This window comes from Adiantum capillus-veneris, chromosome 26 (genome assembly GCF_014529385.1).
Source record: "Adiantum capillus-veneris isolate H3 chromosome 26, ASM1452938v2, whole genome shotgun sequence".
Classification (NCBI taxonomy): Eukaryota; Viridiplantae; Streptophyta; class Polypodiopsida; order Polypodiales; family Pteridaceae; genus Adiantum; species Adiantum capillus-veneris.
Genome location: NC_140956.1, coordinates 116,394,266 through 116,418,425, shown reverse-complemented (window position 1 = coordinate 116,418,425; position 24,160 = coordinate 116,394,266). Strand labels below are relative to the sequence as shown.

The 24,160-nt window shown below is 44.0% G+C and overlaps 1 protein-coding gene across 6 annotated transcripts in view; it reads left to right on the top strand.

The window, feature by feature from the left end:
- The first annotated feature begins 5,804 nt into the window (after positions 1-5,804).
- LOC147424040 (chaperone protein dnaJ GFA2, mitochondrial-like) overlaps positions 5,805-24,160 on the top strand; it is a 51,040-nt gene continuing 32,684 nt past the window's right edge. For all 6 annotated transcript variants that reach the window (XR_015186554.1, XM_086501223.1, XM_086501222.1 and 3 more), the window contains exons 1-2: positions 5,805-5,912; positions 6,240-6,427. Coding sequence is in view for 5 of the 6 variants with exons in the window: in XM_086501223.1 (XP_086357349.1) it covers positions 6,326-6,427 (102 nt within the window). In the remaining variant the exon portion in view is untranslated. The remainder of the gene's footprint in view (positions 5,913-6,239; positions 6,428-24,160) is intronic.

Here is a 24,160-nt window from a genome sequence, read left to right as displayed (position 1 = left end):
TTTCTATGAGTGCATCATATTCTGATTGCATGGCAGCCATCCAATTTTCTGAATTCTGTGCTTCATAAATACAGAGGCTTCTCAACATCATGTAAGCTAGACACAGCCAAAGCATAACAATCTGATGCATAAGATGCATGGTGAGAGCATGAACGAGTACGACTAGACAAAGGTGCATCCAATTTACTGTCAGGCAAAGTGTGCACCAACCATTTTGGCATACCTCTAGCCTACTCATTCTCAGCCCTTTCCTCATCAAGTACATCATGTACATCTGCATCAGTAATAGGCTGATCTAGAACATTTTCAGAAACCCCCATAGGCTGTACATTTGCCTCATTGGAACTTACATTCATATTTCCACCACTAAAAAGAGGCAATAGAGTGTCATAAATGTCCTGTGAGCTTACATTACTGTCTCTAGTACATGACAGCAAGGGCTGAATAGAATCTTTCACAAACACGACATCCCGAATAGCCCTTGAATCTGCAACAGCATTTGCAAAATTTTGTCCACACTTGTCATACAAAGTGAGCTTATACAGCCCACGGTACAAAAGGCTAGATGCAACAATTTCATCACCAAAACTGAGATCATGAACTGTACATCTGTCATCCACAAATTTGACTACAAGTCCAAGTCTAGCAAGTGCGGATACAGACAAGAGATTCTTCTTGATCCCAGGTACATAAAGTACATCAACAAGTGTGAAAGAACTGCCATTAGCAGCAGTAAGCACAATCTTTCCAACTCCGTGAACTGGATAAGAGGCATTTTTGGCACAAGTGACTGAATTCCCATGAGGGACAAACTCGAGAGAGATAAACAATTCACGATGTAAGGTAATGTGCTTTGTAGCACCACTATCGAAATACCACACATGTGAATCTGCAGCAACTGACAAGCATGTATCATGGACAGTAGGATTGTAAATGCACTCAACGCTAAAAGCCCATTGTGCATCAACATCAGCATTACAGTCTCCTTTCACAGAAGACTCAACAATGGCTGCATTTGTAGTGGAACCAGCATTTGCAGTGGAACCACCCTTTTTCTTCTTAGCCTATTTGGCCTTTAACTTAGGACACGACTTGATCAAGTTATCATTAGCTTTACAATAATGGCAATGCATCTTCTTTTTGCCCTTATCACCAGAATTTCCAGACGAATTGCTGCCAGTAGAAGCATTAGGAACAGAATTTTTTCCACTCGCAGCAGAACCATAAGAATTGGCTGCATTACTGTTACCACCCTTTCTTTGAGAAGCAATAAAAGCCTGTTCAATTGCATGCTGCCTAGTCCTGTTTTTTCTGGAAAGTGACTCTTGCAACAGCAATGTGCATAATGCATCAAACTTGACAACTTCTGGATTTCCTTGGGTCATAAGTCTCCAAGTACTAGCAAAAGTATAGTAAGAATCTGGTAAGGCATCAAGAACAGTCTGCACAAGGGAACTGTCTAAAATGACTTCTCCTTCAGAAATAAGTTGCTCATTGATATCCTTGACACTAGCAAGGAAAGTGTCCATATGATCTTCCTCCTGCATAATCTTCGACTCCAGCTCTTTACGCAGCAAAGCAATTTTAGCCTCATTGCGGCTTGCATAAAGACCTGCTAGAATATCCCAAGCCTGTTTTGCAGATTTTGTTGAACGGATGTGAGAAACAATGGTGCGCTTCACAGACAACGCAATCAATGCATGAGCCTGCGCATCCTTAACATCCCAACGAGCTTGTTCTACCGTAGGCAAAACAACTCTAACAGCAGCAATCCTTGCAGCAAGACATGCAACATCCTCAACATCGCCTACATCCTCAGAACTAGGACATACATCAATGCCCTGCACAATGTTCCAAACGCCCTTTGACACAAGAACATGTTGTATCATATAAGCCCACATAGGGTAGTTGTCCCCATCCAACCTGTCCTCAACAACAAACATCTTGAACACATCTGTGTTGTTGTTGTCAGCCATGGTAAATGCTGCACCTGATGTGAAAACTGTCTGAAAATAGGAGAAATGGAGCGGGAACAACACGTGCTATATAGCCCAAACCGTAGAGGACTATAAGGCACCTGTTATGCACAAAACGGCACTGACAAAAATTATGCACAAAATGATCTGTGCAGTACTGCCTGTAGTGGAAACGGAGGCCGAAATGAGCCCAAATCAAAAATCTGAGCAGACCGAGCTCTACGAGCTCACCCGAAGTAATTGTCGACCTGCAAACGCTCGCCAAAGCTCACTGAAATCGAAGAAAGTGAGCAAGCATGTACTGGAGCAGCTTGCGACTAAGCCCGAGAGGACACAACCTGCTCTGATACCAATTGTTGGAATTAGGGTTGCAGAGAAACACACACAGCTTGGAGAAGACGAAGGAATCTCAAGGCACACAATAGAGAGTGTATAACTTAGTGTGTAATGGAAAGATGGATAGCCCTAGAGTGATGGGCGTATATACAATGTTCGGGGGAGAAAACCTCCTAAAGAGGGAAAAAATGCCCCGGCGGTCCTAGTGTGTTCACACACATCACTACCACATGTATATGGTAACAAGAATGGGAGCTAAGACAAATGGAGGGAATGGTGCGGATTGCATTCAAATGGGAGCTAAGACAAATGGAGGCAATGGTGCAGATTGCACTCAATGGGATGGGCTCAAGGATGTAGGGATGGGTTCAGTTACCGCGTTTAGAGAAGAAGAGAGATTTGTAGTTTGGGGCAATGTGTGTGGTGTAATGGTTGAAGCAAGAACCTCCAGATTTCTCCCAAGCCGTGATACATCTCCTTCTTCCTTCCTGAGAGAGAGAGAGAGAGAGAGAGAGAGAGAGAGAGAGAGAGAGAGAGAGAGAGAGAGAGAGAGTAGATCCATGCCTCCTCTCTGTTGTCTCTCCCCTGAGCTCTGATACCAATAAGAGATTGGAGACTAGCACATACGAATCACCACCCAACTATGCCCTATATAGGCCCTTGGCCATGCTATTAATAGGACCCCCTTTACTGCATGTCTGTCCTGGCCCTTGGCCTTCTCGGTCTTACCTTAGGCCTGACATTGTTGTTTGTGGGCTGGCCCGCCCCGACTTAATTTGGTGATTTCTCACATACATGAACATGAGGCAATATGTCATAATAATCAATATCTAATTCTCCTAAATGATTTTCTCATATTAAACTGATCATTTAATGTGGGGAAGGCCAGGGGAGAAAAAGCTAGAATATTGGTTAAGCTAGTAGACCGGCCACAGTAGGGATCCAAAGGAGGGAAAATAGGGATCCAAAGGGGGGGCCATTTGCAAAAGAGCCATGTGCAACAATGGGCTAAAAAGACCCTAAGGTTCGGCCCATTAAGACTTCCAAAATGCTAAGGTTCCAAAATTCAAAGGTTGTGTCCAAAGGTCAACCCTAGGGAAAATTGGATGCTTTGTGTGTGCCCTAAAAGTCTTTGCACATCCCTACATGGGAGGGGGCGAGCCCTAAAGGTAGGGGATGAGAGAGAAAGCCACACACACACACACAGGCTCCCTTTACACAAAGGGAATGAGGGACACATGTCAGCTCCCTAGGCCAGATGCCCAGAAGGTGTGCCCAATTCCTATTGAAAGACCCTTGAAGTGGACCAATGATAATTAAGCTAGAGTAAATCTAGTTTAATTAGTTTAAAAACATTTAATAAAAGAAACCAATGAGAATTAAGTCTCCTAGAAGACTATTGGGCAGTCTCCCAAGGGGTCCAATGAGCATTCAGGAGCCCAATGGCTTGCCTGATTCCTATTGGCCAGGAGGCAAAGGGGTCCAATGAGAGTTTAGTTTAATTATTTAATTACCTAAAGCTCTCACAAAAGGGGAAAGGGGGACACATGTCAGAAGGCTATCACTTATGCTGCTTAACACCCATTGGCTTGACTTGGGGAGGTCCAATGAGGCAAAAGCCAGACCAATTTAGCAGGAAGGGCTTGCCCAAGAGAGAGAGGGGGCTGATTTTTGCTTGGCATTGACACACACACACTCACATTTGACCATGTGTGAAGAAAGAATACTCTATCTCCTCCCAAGCTTTAATGGAGAGCTCATCACCTACTCCAAGCTTGTGAGATAGAAGCCTACATCAACACTCTCTTGGCATGTGGATGCAAATCCAACCAAGAGCCAAGCTTCAATGCATGCTCATCTTCTCTACCAAGCTAATTACTAAGCTAAGCTATGCTAATATGAGTGATTATGTGAGGAGATGTACATCTTTCTCGTAAGATACTCCTTCTTCCTCTCAATCTACTCTCATACCCTGCTAGCTCTCACCATCTTCGAAGGTGTGTGAGGTCTTGGGTCTGAGAACGGGGATAATTCAAGTTGTGTTTGTTAAGTGTTTTGCTTAGTGCATGAAGTTTCCATCTTCATTGCACTAGCTAGTCTTGAAGGAACACAAAGAATTGTATTGTACAATGTCTCTCTTGGTGGGAGAAACCATAATACAAAGCCTTTTGGAGGGGGGACCGGCTCCATGCAAATCCGGTCCTCAAATGTTGTCAATAGCTTAATTTCTCTCTCTTTTGAAAGTATTGTTGATGCTATCTAACTAGGTGTTATGCTTTTTGTTGCTCTCTCCACCCAAGCACTCTTGTAATTGTCATTAGGAATCTATTCTAATGAAATGCCCACTATGTTCATGCTAATTTCCGCTACACATAAGTTATTAGGCCATTAAATGTTACACAATATGGGTCAAGGGATGCTACCGAGAGACGCATTTGAGGCATGAAAATCCCCCCAGAGACTTCTAAACACTTTGGCATTAAACGCGTGAGGCTCGCAGACCCTCCATGCATCTCTCATTTGAGGTGACGGTGGTCTTGGGGTAGAGTTCCCTTAGAGTCTTAGGCTCAACCTTTTAACACATATTGCTTGTGCTTGATGTGGATTATCACTCTTTCTAAAGATTTATGTGTGGGTCCAATTAATGCACAATGAATTTCTATGTTTGCTTCGCATTGTCGCCATTGCTTGTTCTTGAAAGAAACTGCTTTCCATGCCTTGATGATGATAGAAAGTGCACCTACTATATTCAAAATGACCCACTCCATCTTCACTAAATTCACACTCTCTCTCTCTCTCTCTCTCTCTCTCTCTCTCTCTCTCTCTTCTAGGCCTATTATAGTGTGAGCTCTCTCTCACACTCCAAGCCAAAGATCTACTGCAACACACATGAGAAACTGTACACAATTAAACTGAAACTAAAAGGAGAGATAGAGAAAGAAGAGGGCCGGAAGGAGTCTTGAGCCAAGATACACTAGCCCCAAAGACGACACCCCTTTTGGTATTTCTTTATAGGGAAAATTACCAAAATACCCCTCTAATTTGAGGAAATTCCCAAAATACCCTTGTATCTACTTTGGTTGGATTGTTCAAGATTTTCTAAACGTCATTCGTTTTTGACAATTGAGATCCATTTTTGAGTGCTCAACATGTAATTTGTCACCAGTTACCATTGCAAAACAGGCATTTATGTCTAAAACTAATGAAGCAATTCATCTCCAAAGCCTACATAACCAACTCAAATTGTAGTTTTAGCATCTTGTACGATAGATAATCACTCTTCTTGTAAAGACCTACAAAAAATTTTATTTTTGGAGAAATTTACTCTCACAACCAGAGATATTTTGGGAATTTTGGAAAATTGAAGGGCATTTTGGGAATTTATGACAAAATAGCGGGGGTATTTTGGGAATTGTTGAAATTTGAGGGGTTTTTTGGGAATTTCCTCAAATTAGAGGGTAATTTTCCCTTCTTTATAATTACTTTGCAATGGTCCCCTCCTCTCTCTCTCTCTCTCTCTCTCTCTCTCACACACACATTACGCCGCCGAGAAGTTCAATTAGGAGGTTGCTCTGCGCCCCTCCTTCGTCGTCCTCTGAAGTGAGTAGCTCTACGTCCATCTCTCTCTCTCTCTCTCTCTCTCTCTCTCTCTCTCTCTCTCTCGCCTCCCCCCGCCCCCCTTCCTTCCCCCAGTTACACACAATCACACCCTCACACACTACAGAGTAGCAATGACCACAGTAGCATTGATGCATGCTGTAGTGTACATTGAATCTTTATATAGAGACTTCAAACCGCTATGCAGACACATAGCTTACATATAGCCCAGTGTTGAAAAATAATGTTGGGTCATGTATCTCAACTCGCATGCACACTCGAAATTTTCTGTTTATGCTTTAATTGCTGGTGCTACTGGTTGTCACATAGGGATCGACGTACATTTCAACAGGACCAGTGGAAACACTGCTGAGACAAAAGGAAGACGCCCAGAGTTAATCCATATTATTACGTTCATGGGCAGAGCTGCCCTTTTGCATAAGTACTACTTCCATTTGCACAATCTCCAGAATCTTGGACGAGATCACATTTGTCGACGGCCTTACAGAATCTTCCCTGTATGTATAAATCTTACGGAGCTGTTTTATATTGAAATGTTTGGTGTACTAGTCCATATGTTGTGTGCTATGTCAACGTGTGGCACACAATGCCGGTGATATGGATCAAATCATGTCTTTTGTTTACAATCGCTCAAACTGTTCTTAGTGGGTGTGAGATACACTAATCGGGTGTTTAAAAAATAATGAGCCAGCAATGCTTAAGGCATCTAACGCTAGGTTTTTTGAAGCTGTTGTTGACCTAAGAAGACAAAAAAGGCTTTATAAGTCCCCTTTTTAGAGATGTTGATTGCATAACTTGGCATGATGTTTTTTAGCCAAGGTTGGGCCGACTGGTTTTAGGTAGAGGCTATTGGGAAACATGTATGTGCTCTGATTGGTATCAGGCGGAAGCCAATTGGAAACATCTTTGTGTTCTACTTAGAATTGGGCACTGCATGATGCGGACAAATAGAGTGTACAATATATGATCTACCTCAATCCAGGGACTGACTCAACTCAATCGAAGATTATTGCTACGGCAACTCTTGGTAGGAAGCACCTTAGGGGCTGATTTGATATAGCAAATCACAATCTGACTCGATGTGGGCTTCATATATCCCCACCAAAGGGGGGGAGGGATCTAAAGCTGATTTTCACAGCTGATGTGAGCAGGATTTATGACTGAATGTTGGGTGCAAAAATGCAGAACTGGCGCGGGGATCTGGACTATATTGAAGAGTTATTGTGGGAGCGGATGAAAGTAGCAGTAGGACGCGTCCAATAGCTACAAGAGAGGGCAAGAGGAAGATGTCAAAGTTGACGATTGGAAGTGTAGAGCAATGGGGAGAAGACACGAGAGAGAGAAAGAGAGAGAGAAAGAGATACTGGTGAACCAACCAACCTTGGCAATGGATTGATACAATGTACAATGGGGGCAAGGGGTCACATATATACCCACCTTAGTAAATTGCCCTACCCAGACTTTGACAAATAAGTAAAATAAATACCTAAAAGCCAAAATAAATAATGGGATCACTTTGGGCAGTTCACTTGAGATGCCAAAACTCTTAACACCCTCTCTGTAGCTCATAGCGGGCATAAATAGTGAGACCAAGTCGATGAAGAAGCTACCATGGACACCCTAGAAGCGGCCGACTGTCACAAACGGATGACATGTCAAAGACCTGAAGAAGGGAGCCAACTTGCAGATGTGGGACAAGGGGCCTAAACCCTAAGTGAAGTGGCAGAGCAGCAGGAAATAAAGCGGAATCCACACATACACAGGAAAAGCTGGCGGAGCAATTGATGACGTGGCATTGCGTTGGCATGATGATGTGGCAGGCTGTACGGATTTCCGCGTTTTGCGTTGGCTGATGACGTGGCAGGCTGTACGGATTTTCGTGATTTACGCTTGCAGTTTTTTGGCTATGCTTTTGAACCAGATGCTTTTGAGTTTGAACTCTTTTTACTGTAAACTGCTTTTGGGACCTAGGGCCTTTAAATACGAGGTTAGGGCTCATTCTCTGGCATGCTTCCTGGAGAAGGTGTAGAGTCTGGAGTACCGGCTTGTACTGTGTTGATGCAATATAAAGAAATATCGAAAGAGGCACCAACGTTTGGGGCCAATACTCGCTGGGGTGGAATTCTGCCACTCTGTGTTGCGTGTTGTCTCTCTCTCTCTCTCTCTCTCTCTCTCTCTCTTTCAGTTCAGTTGTTATTGAAGTGTTAAAGGTCTGTTTAGTCTGCTCTTTTCTATTGGCACGTGGTGCCCGTCTTGTGACAGTGGTATCAGAACATCAGGCGTGTGCTTTTCTGAAAGCATACCGGTCCTACAAAAGAGCAGATAGAGCTATTGGAATTTTTTGAGGTATCTTCGCCCTCCAACCTGGACTTATCAGCCACTCCCACCCTTACTTCATCGCGCATCGGGCGCACTCCCGTTTGCACCGCTCGTGTCTACAGGGCATAAGCCAATTAAGATCACTTGAAAGAGAAGGATCCAAATTTGTTTCAAGTCACTGTTTTTCTCAGAAGTAGTGCCATGCAGATGTTGATGTCTACAACTACCAAGCAGCATACTCCAAGTACTTGGCAAGCTTTCAAGAAATTTTTTAAAACCCGAAGTTCCTTCGGAGTGCAACTTCTGGCAGAGTGGGGTATCCTGAAATGCTTGCCATGGAAACCCTAGCAGATTATAACTTGAAATTTCTCGACATCTCTCAGTAGATGTCTCTTCACGAGCAGATGACCTTGGAGGTCCAGTGCGATTGCTATCTTGGGACTACGATCGCCGTCAAAGAAACATTGTTTGTCCAAGAGCTGATGGACCATGTTGTGCTCGGCTACGACCTCATGGAAAGAACCTAACCCTAATTTTTGGTGTATGTTTCTGGATGGAAAGTCAACCGACTTTTCGAGCTCGACTGATGTCGAGATTGTTTTTTTATATTTAAAAAAGTTTGAAATCTGTTTGAGAACTTGTTTGGTGAACCTATTTGGAATTTGTTTGAAATGGATGGTATTTGTTTTGAACCTGTCTTGGTGCCGATTGAATTGTTTGACTCTGATTTTAATACTGGTTTCAATGTTTGGTGATGTTACTCCCGGGTGGAGTAGTGAGAAATTATGTTTGAGAATGCTTGTTCATACTCATGGCTTGGACCCTTGTGGTTATTTGCGGGGGGAGTATTGAATGATTGAAAAGTGCTGTTTTTTTTACTCATGGCCAGCACCCTTGTGGTTATTTACGAGGGGAGTATTGTTGTTGTGACTCCCTGCCCGGACCTGGATGGTTATGCGGGAGGAGTATTAAGAAGTCTAAGTAGTGGTTACTCTCAGCACCTCCAAACGACGCAGGCTGCTGTCTGGGGGGCGTTTGGTTGTAAAAGGCCTCTATATCTCCCGGCCCGGACCTTTTTAGGTTATGCGGGAGGAGTGATGAGGGAGTCGTTGAATATCTCTCGGCTCGGACCTTGTTAGGTTATGCGGGAGGAGTGTACATTGGCGACTTTATGTTTCTATGTCTTGTAACATGCATATGTGAGCATTTGTGTTACATTGTGATGTGCCAATTACTGAATATTCCTAATTGGATGAGATTGCCTGCGTATGTAATTTTAGTGCATCAAGTCACCCGTGGAAGATCAGTACGGTCTGGGCGTGATGGCTAATTTTACTACGCCGGAATATCAAGAGTTCCGATCTGGACAAAAGGAGAAGCTAACTCCTTGATTGAAAGAGCTGAAAGGAGAAGCTAACTCCTTCATCAAAAGAGCCGAAAGGAGAAGCTAACTCCTTAACAAAAAGAGCAAACTGAATGTCCCTCGGAATGACCCTCGATTTTTGTTTTGAGCTAACTTGAGTTGTTTTGCAGATATGCTGTAATCGTGGACGATTACTCTCTTTCAAGAAGGGGAGATGTCACAAACTGATGACGTGTCAAAGACCTGAAGAAGGGAGCCAACTTGTAGATGTGGGCCGAGGGGCCTAAACCCTAAGTGAAGTGGTAGAGCAGCAGGAAACAAAGCGGGATCCACACACACAGAGGAAAAGCTGGCGGAGCAATTAATGATGTGGCAGATTTTCGAAAATTGCGTTGGCATGATGACGTGGCAGGCTGTACGGATTTTCGTGTTTTGCGTTGGTTGATGACGTGGCAGGCTGTACGGATTTGCGTGATTTACGCTGGCAGTTTTTTGGCTTTGCTTTTGAACCAGATGCTTTTGAGTTTGAAGGCTTTTTACTGTAAACTGCTTTTGGGGCCTAGGGCCTTTAAATATGAGGTTAGGGCTCATTCTCTGGCATGCTTCCTGGAGAAGGTGCAGAGTTTGGAGTACCGGCTTGTACTGTGTTGATGCAATATAAAGAAATACCGAAAGGGCCGCCAAGGTTTGGGGCCAATACTCTCTGAGGTGGAATTCCGCCACTCCGTGTCGTGTGTCGTCTCTCTCTCTCTCTCTCTCTTTCAGTTCAGTTGTTATTGAAGTGTTAAAAGTCTGTTCAGTCTGCTCTTTTCTATTGGCACGTGGTGCCCGTCTTGTGACACCAACTACTAGGTACACCTCGGTTTTGCTACCCTCAACTCTTTACCTTAGAAGAATGCCATCTTGAGCATTGGTTGCCATTAGAAAATTGAATTGTAGATACGTCCAAGGATCCCCATTCGTGAACTGTGAACACATCACGTCCAAATACTCTTAGATGATGAACGATGAACTTTGAAACACATCCTGTCCATAATCCAACCAACAACAATGGATTGATGCACTCATCCATAGTGTTTTAGATACGTGTGATTGGTTCCCTGCCAGATGCATGTGCATTGAACTCCGACCCACTGGTTTAAACACGAATAACGTGAACTCTTGTCACGTGACACATCCAACCCTATGTGTTCGTGGACAAGCTACAACATGACCAGGGTTCAGTTCAGTCAAGTCAGTCTAGAATAGGAAGTGATCTGGCACTTTTGTGAGTCTGACCGTGCATGTCCAGACACCTAGATTAGATGCATATCCTCCGGTTGCACACAGGTTGATCATCAGCATTCCCATCAGAATCGATCAGAATCCATCAGGGGAATTTTCTAGTGCGTTAAAGCTATTTTCCCTATTTTTGACATTTTTCACCTATTTATTAAGTGACTTTTGTTGGGAACTAGGTAGCGCAATTTGACTAAGTAAATATGTAAGCAACCTAGCACTAGCACTATCTGGTAGAAGAAGGAGAGCAACAGGCACCCAGTGCAGTAGGCCCTTTGGAGAACCTTCTCAGCAAGAACAACCCCCCCATAGCCTGGCGTTTTCAGCAACAAACTCCAGCGTTTTTCAGCCCCTGCACTTGTCGATTCTGCAGCAGTAATTCAGCCCTTAGATCCAGCAAACCAGCGCTTAGAAGAGCAGTATGATGAGCGTTTTTAGGAACATCAGAGCAGTGTTTTTGACAGCCCTAATCAGCGTTCTCAAACAGACCTAATCAGAATTTCCAAACAGCAGTAAAACAACGTTTTCAGCAGCGCTTAAGAGGGCAGCAGGTGTCGTTTTTCAGCCCCTGCACTTGTCGATTCTGCAGCAGTAATTCAGCCCTTAGATCCAGCAAACCAGCGCTTAGAAGAGCAGTATGATGAGCGTTTTTAGGAACATCAGAGCAGTGTTTTTGACAGCCCTAATCAGCGTTCTCAAACAGACCTAATCAGAATTTCCAAACAGCAGTAAAACAACGTTTTCAGCAGCGCTTAAGAGGGCAGCAGGTGTCGTTTTTGAAGTAGCAGAAACTCAGCAAGAAACAGCAGCAAGAAACAGCAGCAAGATCAGCGTTTTCTTTTAGCACCATGGACAGCAGAAGATAGAGATTCAGATCGTCATTGTCGTCGCCGTCTCCCGGCAAGCAGCATGTTCGTGGAGCTTCAACGTTTGCTCGTAGGCTAGATCACCATTGCCCGACGGACTTTTGAAAATGCATAGCTAAATGATGTAGCTTAGAGAACTCCGTGAAGCCCTCACCTCCAAACGCCACATCGAATTGTTGGATAAAGGCCAAGACTTTGTTTGTAGCACCAAAGGTGTCATCGTAGGTAAGGAAAGAGATGTTCTTTCCTCCCTCTTTGAACTTTTTGAGTTTAGACAACCTTTTCCAAGTGGCATAGGATTTCCTATGGCCTCTTCTTTTGGGTGGTTTGAGAGTTGTACCATCACTTTCTTCAGAAGAGGAAGAGTATGAGGAGGATGTACTTCTCCAACGCGATTTGCAAGCGAAAGAACCCCTCAAGAACCTCAAGAACCCAAGATTCTCACGAATCAAGGACCTCAAGAACCTCAAGACCCTCAAGAACCCAAGTTCCTCGCGAGCTTCAGACCCCAAGATCATAGTGCATGGTTGTCACCCGAAGCGGCATGGATACTTCGCATTCAGGTGATGAGCATGAGAGAGGCGACCAAGGATTTTCCCCACTAGGAGATTTTTCCAACCCTCCCCCGTCGCCATCTATGCCAGACCCTATGGAGGCAATGATGAAGCAAATGATGGCCATGATGGATAGACAGGAAGACAAGCGCCTTGCTTTAGAACGCGAGCGCGACGCAAGAAAAGAAAGAAAAGAACTAAGGAAGGAAGAAGTGGCAGCAAGAAACGCAGCATCGGAGGCCGATCGTGCCGCTCATAGATTGGCTACGGAGATCGAGCGTGAAGCTCGACGAGAGCTACGCACTCAAGAATTGCTTGCCCAAGTTCTCGCCTCGAAGACCGAACCACCCAAAGATCATGGGAGTTCCTCTCGCGGTGCAATCCACGATGCGGATTCGAACAACCCAGTCACTGAAAAAGTGACTTTCAGTAAGTATGATGGTAAGATGGATGCTACGGTGATTCATTCTTGGTTGCATCAATTTAATGCTTATTTTGCGACAACTAAGAAAATAGGAAATAGCAAAGTTTTGACGGCAGCTATGTACCTTGCCGGTGATGCCATAAATTGGTACCATGCATGGCAAGAGGCACAACTAGCCGCGCACCTAGAGGTAGCCGACGATTTCACGCCCCCCTCTTTTAGTTGGGTTGATTTCCAAGACAAGCTCAAGGCGCGGTTTATGCCACCTCAGTACCTTGCACGCTTGAAAGAGGATTGACGTAATCTCAAGCAACATTGTATGCCAGTCATGTCTTTTTCTAACCGTGTTTTGTAGCTAGGCACTCAACTACGCAAGTCGAATGATAAGCGCAAAGAGGCTTTTCTCTTTGGGTTAGACGAATACATCAAGTTTGATGTTGAAGTCTTTGACCCCGCGGATCTCAACAAGGCGGTAGCAATCGCTCTCGCCCAAGAGATGAAGCACAACAAGGGAAAGCCTAAGGAGAACAAGTCTTCTCAAGGGACATCTCAGAATTCTCAGAACACACAGAATGGTAAGAACGGTAAGAACGGTAATTCTTCTAGCCCTTCTTCCTCTAATTCCTTGGAAAAGAACTCTAACAATGAATCTAAGGGTAAAGCTAAAGCACCTGCAAAACCTAAGCTAACCCCTGATAAAAAAGCTTCTCGAGGAATTATAGGAGGATACATCACGACGGAAGAACAAGTGATTTATGCTAAAGAAGGTAGATGTTTTCAATGTTACATTAAGGGTCACATTAAGAAAAACTGTCCTAAGACAGTCTCACCTAAAGAACCAAAGACACCCGCAACTACCACAAACTCTGTCACAACACAACCTGCATCTTCTCATGACTCTGACACACACATTGATGAATCTCTCATGAAGTGTTATGGTCATGTAAAAGGACAGCGTTTTGTCGTATTGTTTGATCCAGACAGTATGCATGATGTGATTAGTCCCCCTCTTGTTGAGAGAGCCCGCCTAGAGGTTAGTCAGAAATCTCCTCTCGAGGTTTTTGGCTTCGCTCCTGGTATGGACTCTCTTATCACGAAGGAGTGCCTTGATGTGATGTTTACCGTTCAACAAGCTTCTTTTCGTAGGAAATTTCTTGTGTCTCCTCTCTCAGGATGTGATATGATTTTAGACATTAAATGGTTTCGTGAACTAGATCCTGACATTAAATTTAGTGCTAACACGATCACTTTACATTCCGATACTGATTCCCTCCTCATCATTCGTGCTGAGGAGGGCTTGCATTCTTTGCCTCTCATCTCGCATGTACAGGTAAAGCGTGAATTATGACGAGGAGCACAAGCGGCATTCATTTATGTTGCTCCAGTTTCCCAAAGCATTCAGGCTCCAGGTAAGTATTCGGAGTTGTTTACAAAATTTAAACATCTCTTTTTGCAGGATGATCTTCCACCTCGTCTCCCACCAGAGCGGCCGGAGGACCACCGCATTGAGCTTATGGAGGGAGCGCAGCCGGTCAGTAAGGCTCCCTATCGTTTGAACAAGTCACAAGAGGAAGAGTTAGAGAGATAACTCACTGAGTTGGTGGCTAGAGGATTCATACGTCCTAGTGTAAGTCCTTTTGCGGCTCCTATTTTGTTCGTTCGCAAGAAGGATGGTTCGTCTCGTTTGTGTGTTGATTACAGGGCATTAAACAAGATGACCGTCAAGAACAAGTTTCCGATGCCTCGCATTGAGTATATCCTCGACAGGCTCAATGGGGCAAAGGTTTTCAACAAGGTCGATCTCAAAAGTGGATACCATCAGGCACGGGTATTCAAAGGCGACATTTTCAAGACTGCCTTTCGCACCGAGCGAGGGCAATGGGAGTATATTGTTATGCCTTTTGGATTGACAGGAGCCGTGGGTACGTTCAATCGTCTCATGGTAGGTCGTTTCGGCGACATGGTAGGTGTATGTGTGTTCATCTTTTTAGATGATATTCTCATTTTTTCTGCATCGTGGGAACAACATGAAAGGGATGTTGAAAGGGTATTAACTCGTTTGGATGAGTGTCAGTTGTACATTGCAGCTAAGAAGTCTGAATTTTTTCTTACTGAAGTCACTTATCTGGGTTATATCATTTCTGCAGAAGGCGTCAAGCAAGACCCCGCGAAGGTGAAACAGGTTCGTAATTGGGATTTGCCCAAAACTGCATATGATGTGCGTTCTTTTCTTGGTTTATGTCAAGCATATAGTTCGCACATAGAGAATTTTGCACGCATTGCTGCACCTATGATTGATGTTTTGAAAGGGGTAAAGACTCGCCGTCAGCGCGTAGACTTGCCCGAGGCAGCCATTGAGGCTTTCGCAGCTCTCAAGGTTGCGGTGACAGAAGCACCGGGTCTTATCCTTGCCTCTTGGGATGATCCCTTTGAAATATGGACGGATGCGAGCAATGTCGCCATAGACGCTGTGCTCCAACAGCATGGTCGCCCAATAGCTTTCCTTAGCCGGAAGCTCAATAGTGCGGAAAAGAATTATTCAGTTTATGATAAAGAACTTTTGTCTATCATTCACTCTCTTAAGCATTGGAAGCATTTTTTGTATGGTAGAGAGTTTACAGTGCGCACGGATCATCAAGCCCTCAAGTGGCTACAGTCTATGCCTAGTGCACAGTGGAGTGATCGCCAAGCGTGGTGGTCACAATTTTTTGAGCAATTTGACGGTTTGATTGAGTATGTGCCTGGAAAAGCTAACCCTGTTGCAGATGCGTTGAGTCGCAAAGGACAGATTTTGGCTTTAGTCAAGAACCACATTTTCTATACAGAGGGAGTCTTTTGACAGCATGAAGAATCAGTACGCAGATTCGGAGTTTGGTAAGTATTGGTTGCAGGCTCTTGCTTCCCAAGGGCCCAACAACTATCTCATTCGTGATGGATTGTTATTTTTTCGTCAGCGTCTATGTGTGTTGCCCTCTTAGGCCAGCCATATTGCATGATGCACATGACTCTCACGGGTGGGCATAGGGGTATGAACACCACATTGGAAAAGATTGAACGATTTTTCTATTGGCCTAAAATGCGAAAAGATGTGTTTAGTTATGTCACACATTGCACTATATGTCAAAAAGTAAAAGCTCCTCGGGGTAAGCAGCAAGGCCTCTTGCTTCCGCTGCCTATTCCCGAGGGACCTTTTCAGGATATCTCTATGGATTTTGTGACTAACTTACCACCAAGTCAGCATTCAAGGAACACTCAATGTTTAACTATTGTTGATCATTTCAGCAAATTTTGCATGTTGATTCCTTGTAAGACCACAGTTACTGCACAAGATGTTGCACGATTGTTCGTAAAGCATTGGTACCCCCTCTGTGGTTTGCCAAAGTCCATTGTTTCAGATAGGGATGTTAAGTTTACGTCTAACTTTTGGCGTGCACTTTTTGAAAATTTTGGCACAAAGTTGAATTTTTCATCTGCTTTTCATCTACAGTCAGATGGTCAAACGGAAATTTATAATCAGTTGGCTTTTGATGCGTTGAAGTCTTATGTTCATGATCAGCAGTTTCAATGGGAGCTCTATCTCCCATTGGTACATGCTATTCTCAATGATTCATTCTCTTCTGCTATTGGTCGAACTCCGTATGAGGCAGCTTTTGGCCGCCGATTCCAGTCACTGACTCGATCGGTCAGTCAAATGCTTGATGCCAATGCTGAAAGTCAGTCATTGGATGAGATTTCTGAGAGTGTGAAGCTTCGGCTAAGCAAGGCTCAGGAATCTTATTCTCGACAGGCTAACAAGTATCGTGAGGAGGTATCGATCAAGGAAGGAGATTGGGTGTATCTACGGATTATGAAACAACGTCTTAAGCAAGTTGGAAAGAAATGTCCTAAGTTATCTTTTCGTATGTATGGTCCATTTCCAACCATCAAAAAGATTAACGAGGTTTCAATGAAAATTAAAATTGCCTAACTCATGGTCAATGCACAACGTTTTCCATGTTTCTTGGTTGAAAGTGTTTCAGGGAACACCTCCAAAGGATGTTTCGGAAGAAGAAGAACCGTCGATCATCGATGAAGTAGAAGTCATGGAGCCGGAGCAAGTCTTGTTGCATCGGTTTCGCCATGGTTCGAAGAAACAAGTACGACAATATTTTTTGAAGTTCAAAGATCGAGGAACCCATGAAGCGGTGTGGGTAGACGAAGAGTTCTTCAAGGATTATCCAGAGTTGTTGGCAGACTACAAGGAAGCCATGTAGCTCGGTACCAGTACCTCACTTTAAAACGAAGGGGATGTCACGTGACACATCCCAACCTTATGTGTCCGTGGACAAGCTACACCATAGCAAGGTTTCCGTCAAGTCCAGTCAAGTTAGATTAGAAGTGATCTTGCACTTTTGTGAGTCTATTCATAGACCGTGCATGCCCAGTCACTCAGTGTAGATGCATATCCTCTGGTTGCACACTGCATAAGCATAAGCATAAGCATTTCCATCAGATTCCATCAGAGTCAGTTTGGGGATTTTTCAAATGACTTTATCCCATTTGTCCCTATTTTTGACATTTTTCACTTATTTATTAAGTGACTTTTGTTGGGTACTCAGTAGGGCAAATTGGGTAAGTTAATATATAAGCAAACCCCAGTTAGCACAAATTGGTAGATGAGCCAAGGAGCACAACAGGCTACCAAGCAACAGGTGTTCCCTCCCTCTCTCAGCAAGACCCTCTCTAACCTTGGCGAGGCCACTTCCCTTCCACCCGCAGCCATCAGCGTTTTGCTTCTTGCATACTTGGTTCTTCCATCCCTAGCACCCATCGCCATCCCTCTCATGCTATTGGTATTTTTCCAACCACTACCAAAGGCAGCGATCCCAGCCTCTCACTAACGCTAGCAAAACAAGTCATCAGCGTTTTTGATTAGCATTGGGACCCTTTCCAAGACCAGAGATTTCAGCATTGTAGGACCCTCTGTGGCAGCATTTTTCAGCCCTAATCTTCTTGCTGTGGTAGCTTTTTCTCAGCCAAAGAGTCTCTCCAAAAACGCAGCCTAAAGGTGCAGGTAATCCAACGTTTTTCTTGCAGTCATTTGCAGCCATAAACACCGCAAGGAACAGTCCATTTACAGCCCCGAAAACAGTCCATTTTCAGCCCGAAACAATCCAAGAAATTTAGCATATAGAAGATTCACAGTTTCAGCCCAAGTCGTCGTCGTCATCGGCATAGTCCCATTGCATCAGTCCATTGCATACGCATTGTACACCTTTGTGCAATCAAGTAGACCACTCTCGCCGACAAGAGTGGGGCCTTCGGAGGAGGGTTTTACAACCTCTCGGTGTCGTATTTCTTCTCTCTCCTTCTCTCAGTCTCATTCACTTGCACGCACAACATCCACTCACTTTGTTCGTGACCACAACACTCTACAAGACGGAAAGCTCTCTCTTTCCCTAAGAACTAAAAGGAACCTTGAGCAATAAAGATCACTAATCTTGAGAAAATACAACATTCATTCCGTTGCACCTTACAACTTCCATCGCAAAGCTCCTTGCTTCCGGGGCAAAAAGGTCACCGAAACTGCCAAAACAGCCCAAAACAGACTGCTTTTAGGTCAAAACAAGTGATTACAGGTTATAACTGCAACATGCAGGTGTACCAGATCACATGTATTGATGTTTTGTGTGAGGATTTGAGTGAAAAGCTGAGTACAAGTAATTTGAATTGCATATTCAGCTGAAAATTCAGATTTTGATTGTTTCGTGTAAAGAAACTATGGTCTGTTGTATGCAAAGTCTTGTGGTTGCTCCTATTTGCTGAAAGTTTCAGCCTATTACATCTATCTTGTTTACAGACTTGTGGTTGAGTTAAGATGGTTGCTACCTCTTCCGCATCTGATACTAAAAGTTTAATGGAAATCAAACGGTTGATGGTCAAGATTTCGACCTTTGGCAAGAAAGCATGCAAGGTATCCTTTTCTTAAAGAATTGTGAAGATGCATTGGAAGAGAATAAGCACAAGGGTTGTCTCACTTAGAGTGGGCCAGGTTGAATAAGAAGGCCATGGCCTACATCAAAATGGCTATCAATGATGACATTTTGACGGACATCAAGCGTTTGGACACTGCTTATGCTATATGGCAAAAGCTAAGGTCTAATTATGAGAACACGCCTGTGAACCAGGTGCATTTGATGCGAAAGTTGATGAATATGCAGCTTGATGACTCGAAGTCAGCTTCTGAGCGCATTTGAGTGCTTTTACAAGTGTGTTTAGTCAGTTGCAGGACAGTGGGCTTCAGCAATTTGATGATATGTTGAAAGCTATTTTCTTGCTTATGACATTGCCAGATACTTGGGAGACATTGGTTGTCTCCTTGAGTAACAGTCCCAACCTCACGTATGACTTTGTGAGAGGGTCTATTCTCAATGAAGAGATTAGACGCAAGTTTAGTGGGGAAGGTGACAGTTCTGCCTACAATGCAAAAGGTAGAAATCAAACGTGTGATGCGGGTAACAGGACTCAAAATAGAAGTAAGAGCAAGACAAAGGATAAGGATGTCACTTGCTATCAATGTGGCAAAAAGGGTCACAAGAAACCCTATTGTTGGAGGTATTTCAAGAAAGAGCAGGATAGGAAGAAGGAAGCGCAAGAGAAGAAGAAGAAAGATGAGAAGAAAGCAGGAAAATCAGCAGGTGATTCCTCTAAGGATGCTGAAAATGCAAACGTATCCTCTAGTGTGGTCATTGAGGAGTTGTTAGACGTTGAGGAAATCTTGGTTGCGGCTTCATGCCCCTCAGATTTGGTGATAGCTAATGCAGAAGACATGCTTATCTCAAAGAAAGATGTCATTGATGCATTGCTAAGTGCTAATGATGGCCTATCCCAATCTTGGATAGTAGATTTTGGTGCTTCTTTCCATGTGACTCCATCTATGGAGTGTTTTGCTACATATGCTGCACGCAATTATGGCAAGGTGTACCTTGATAATAATTTTGCTTGCAATATTGAGGAAATGGGTACCATGCGCTTGGCTCTTAACAATGGTCAAGAGCTTTTATTGAATGATGTCAGGTTTGTACCAAACATTAAGAAAAGTTTGCTATCAGTTGGCCAGTTAGATGCACATGGTTTTACTTTCATCTTTGCTCGGGGTTCATGGAAGTTGCTTAAGGGCTCTATGCTTGTTGCAAAAGTGTCTAAAAGAGGTACTTTGTACTATCTTTGATGCAAAGCTTTGCCTGGCAAATTTCTTGCTGTTGCTGAAGTTGCTTCACATACGGAAGGGTGGCATAAGAAACTTGGCCGTATGAGCTAAAAGGGTAATGATGTGATTTCCTCTTTGAAGAGGGTTGATATAAAAGGCAAAAACTTGGATTTTTGTAATGATTCTTTTTATGGAAAGCAAAATAGATCTTTTTATTACTCTCGTGTCTCTCGCAAAGCTACTACACTTGATCTTATTCACTCCGATGTATGCAGTATGCCTGTTACATCTTTTGGTGTTGCATTGTATTTTGGATCATTTATCAATGATTGTACTAGGAAAGGATGGGTGCATTTGTTGATGTCACATGACACATCCAACCCTATGTGTTCGTGGACACAGCATGACCAGGGCTTAGTTCAGTCAAGTCAGTCTAGAATAGGAAGTGATTTGGCACTTTTGTGAGTCTGTCCGCAGACCGTGCATGACCAGATACGTAGAGTAGATGCATATCCTCCGGTTGCACACAACATGATCATCAGCATTTCCATCAGAATCGATCAGGGAAATTTTCAAGTACATTAAAACCTATTTTTGACATTTTTCACTTATTATTTTTAAGTGACTTTTGTTAGGAACTATGTAGGGCAATTTTGCTAAGATAATATATAAGCAAACCAAAGCTAGCACTTTCTGGCAGAAGAGGCAACAGGAGCATTGCTCAACAGGCAACTTCTCAAGCAAGACCAACCAAGGACCTTGCGTTTTCTCTCATGAGCGAAGCCTGTGTTTTCAGCCTAAACACACCAGCGATTTCAGCCTAACTCCATCAGCGTTTTCAGCCTGGACTCACTGGCGTTTTCAGCAAAGAACTCCAGCGTCATTCAGCCCCTGCCCTTAGCGTTTGCAGCAGCGTTTTCAGCCATGGACAACCAGCAAATTCAGCCTATGATCAGCGTTTTTGTAGCAGTATGAACCAGCATTTTTAAGGGACAGCATTTCAGCGTTTTCATATCCAGCAGGTGCAGCGTTTTTGAACCAGCCAAGACAGCGTTTTTGCACCTGCATCACATAGCGTTTTTGACTAGGAAAGGCAGCGTTTTGCAGTGGCAAGGGCAGCGTTTGCAGCAGTAGAATTCAGCAGACAAGGAGCAGTCTAGAAGATAGCAGATTCAACGGTCGTCACCGTCATCTACAGAGTTAGATCCACCTTGCATCCAAGTCTCACGACTTGCATCCGCATCTTGTACTAGATCGTGCAATCAATAGCATAGACCACTCTCGCCATCGAGAGTGGGGCCCTTGGAGGAGGGTTTTACAACATCCTTGGTGTCGTATTCTCTTCTCACTATCTCTCAGTCTCAGCACCTTCACTCACAGTGTCTATTCACTTTGTTTGTGATCACTTGAACTCTCTCATTAAAGCACTAAAGGCTCTCCCTTCCCTAAGTAAAAGGAACCCTTGAGCACAGTTCGGAGCACTCGTCTTGAGCAAAGTTCAACATTCACTTCCGCTGCACCTTACATTGCTATCAGAGCTTTGGCAGTGTTCTGTATTACTCAAGGAAAGAACCACAAGAACCACAAAATTCTTTTTGCTTGTTGTGGTCGCACGTAACCCAAGACCACTTGGGCGTATCGATTCCTAATTGTGTTTTTGAAGAGTGACAAGAAACCCAAGAAAGAAGGGCTTGTCCAGCCTCCCCTTGTGCCTCTTTTCAGTCATTGAGAATGGACTGTGCACTTAGTAGCTGGCCAATCGACGTGAGGTGGGAAAAAGCAACCTTGGTGTGAGCGCAAGGCCGCCAAGTGGCGCGACTGCAGAAAAGAGCAGAACTCGATTGAAGAGAAGATCCTTCCCTAACACAAATTGCAAGCGAAAGAAGAACCTGTCACAAAGTGATGACGTGGCTATTGACAACAAAAACCCTAAAAATCTTGCAAACCCTAATTTTTGCCAAAAACCCTAATTTTTGAAAACCCTAACACTAACTGTTGGCTGAAACCCTAAGTGGCTGGAAACCCTAAAAGCTGGCGCCAGTGCCACGTGGCAGCAGTGTACGGAGATCCCGGAATTTGCGGAAGCTGGAAAAAAAAGCAAGCGACGTTTTTTTTGGCATGCTTTTGGCTACGCAAGGGAGATTGAGAGAGAGAGAGAGAATTTGCTTTATTTTATTTTTTCTTGCTCTCTTGAGAGAGAGAGAGATTGCTTTTGAACTGAAAGCTTTTGGGCTCTGCTTTTGGGCATCCCTTGTAATCTTTATATTCGCGGTGAGGGCCTCACTTCTGAGAGCATTTGGATGCAGAGTCTGAGAGTGAAACCCTAACCGCTCTTTGTACTTTGACATTGATTTAATACATAAAGAAATACCGAAAGGGGCGCCAATCTTTGGGGCCAATATCTCTAGGCAGGGAACTCTGCCGGGCCGGTGCAAATCTATTGTGATCTGTGAATTGTTTTGAAGTGGTTATTTGGTGCTGTCGCGATTGATTTTTGACTTGGTGTCCAAGTCTGTTACAATGGTATTAGAGCACGGCCGATTTCTCTTCTACGGAAATCCGATCCCCAATTTTTTTTTCTGCGGCACCTATGGCTTCACGCAAGGATCAATCGACTCCCTCTGCATGTGGAGATGCGGACAGGGATCACAACGAAGATTCCGGCAGAGAGTATGGCCCGCCTCGGCCTACTTAGGCGGAGCAAAGAGGAATGAAGCGTCGTCAATTGATCGACGATGCAACAAAGATGACGCTCAGTTTTGCGAAGGATCCGAAATTGGCAAAATATATGAGCGAGACTTCTTTTCAAGAAGTGCATGCGCAGTGGTAGAAAACCACTACACCACCCCTGAAGCCCGCTCTCAAGAAACCTTCTCATCACAAACAGTATTCAGAGAAGGAATTAAGAGGTGGTTGATGCACGGATTGCTCAGCTTTTTGACGTGCAAAAGAAAGCCAAAAAGCACGGCAAAAAGTAGAAGAAAGGCACTAGTTAGTGATTAATGCAAAGAAAAGTGAATTTTTCCTACCAGAGATACACTTTTTGGGACACATTGTCTCAGCAGCAGCAGGAGTGTAAATGGACCCGGCCAAGATAGAGACTATCCGTGATTGGCCCGATTTAAAGAATCTCCATGAAGTTAGAAGCTTCTTGGGACTGTGTTCGTACTACAGGCGGTTCATACGAAAGTTTGCAAAGGTTGCTTCCCCTTTGCATATCTTGACACAAAAAGCAGTCCCTTTCTCGTGGGGATCCACAGAGGTGACTGCCTTTCAAACATTGAAAGAGAAATTGACTACAGGACCAGTTTTGACTTTCTCGGACTTGCAAAAGTCATTTGAAGTATATTGTGATGCTTGTGGTCGTAGTCTGGGTGCGGTCTTGATGCAAGAAGGCCATGTCATTGCTTGTGAGAGCCGATTGTTCTTAAGGCTGGAGATGACAACTCAGATTTATGAGAAAGAGCTTTTGGCGGTTAATTTATGCTCTTACTCAGTGGCGGCATTACCTACTCGGAGCGGATTTTACTGTCGTTACAGACCATTAGAGTTTGCGCTCCTTGTCACAGAAGCAACTCTCGGAAAAGCAGATGCGGTAGGCGAACATCTTGTCACAGTTTCACTTCCAGATTGTCCATGTGCAGGGACAAAAGAATGTGGTGGCAGATGCTTTGTCTCGGAAGCCGTTGGTTCCGGCTATTTCCGCGATACATCATAGGAGGTTTGAGGATATGGTCGATTAATATGCCACATATACAGATTTTGCAGATATTTTCACACGAATACGGGATGGGGAGACAGCAGCAGGATACTCCATTCGGGAAGGCTACTTGATGAGAAAGACTATGTTGTGGGTTACACAGCCGTTGAGGAAAAAGGTTATGACTGAATGCCATTGTCCACCTTTTACGGGTCACCGCGGCATTGCTACCACCATGAAGGGGGTAGAGAGATACTTCTTTTGGCCGAGACTCAAAAAGGATGTGGAAGAGTTTGTGCGCAGTTGCTTAGTATGCCAGAAGGTCAAGTTTGACAGGCATAAGGCACAGGGATTGTTATAGCCTTTATCCATACCCACTCGCCCCTGGGAAAGTATTGCAATGGATTTCATTTTTGATCTCCCGAGAACACAGAGTGGTCACGATGGTATCTGGACTGTTATTGACAGATTTAGCAAACAGGCTCATTTCATTCCAGTGAAGAAAACAGTCAAGCTTGATTACTTAGCGAGACTGTT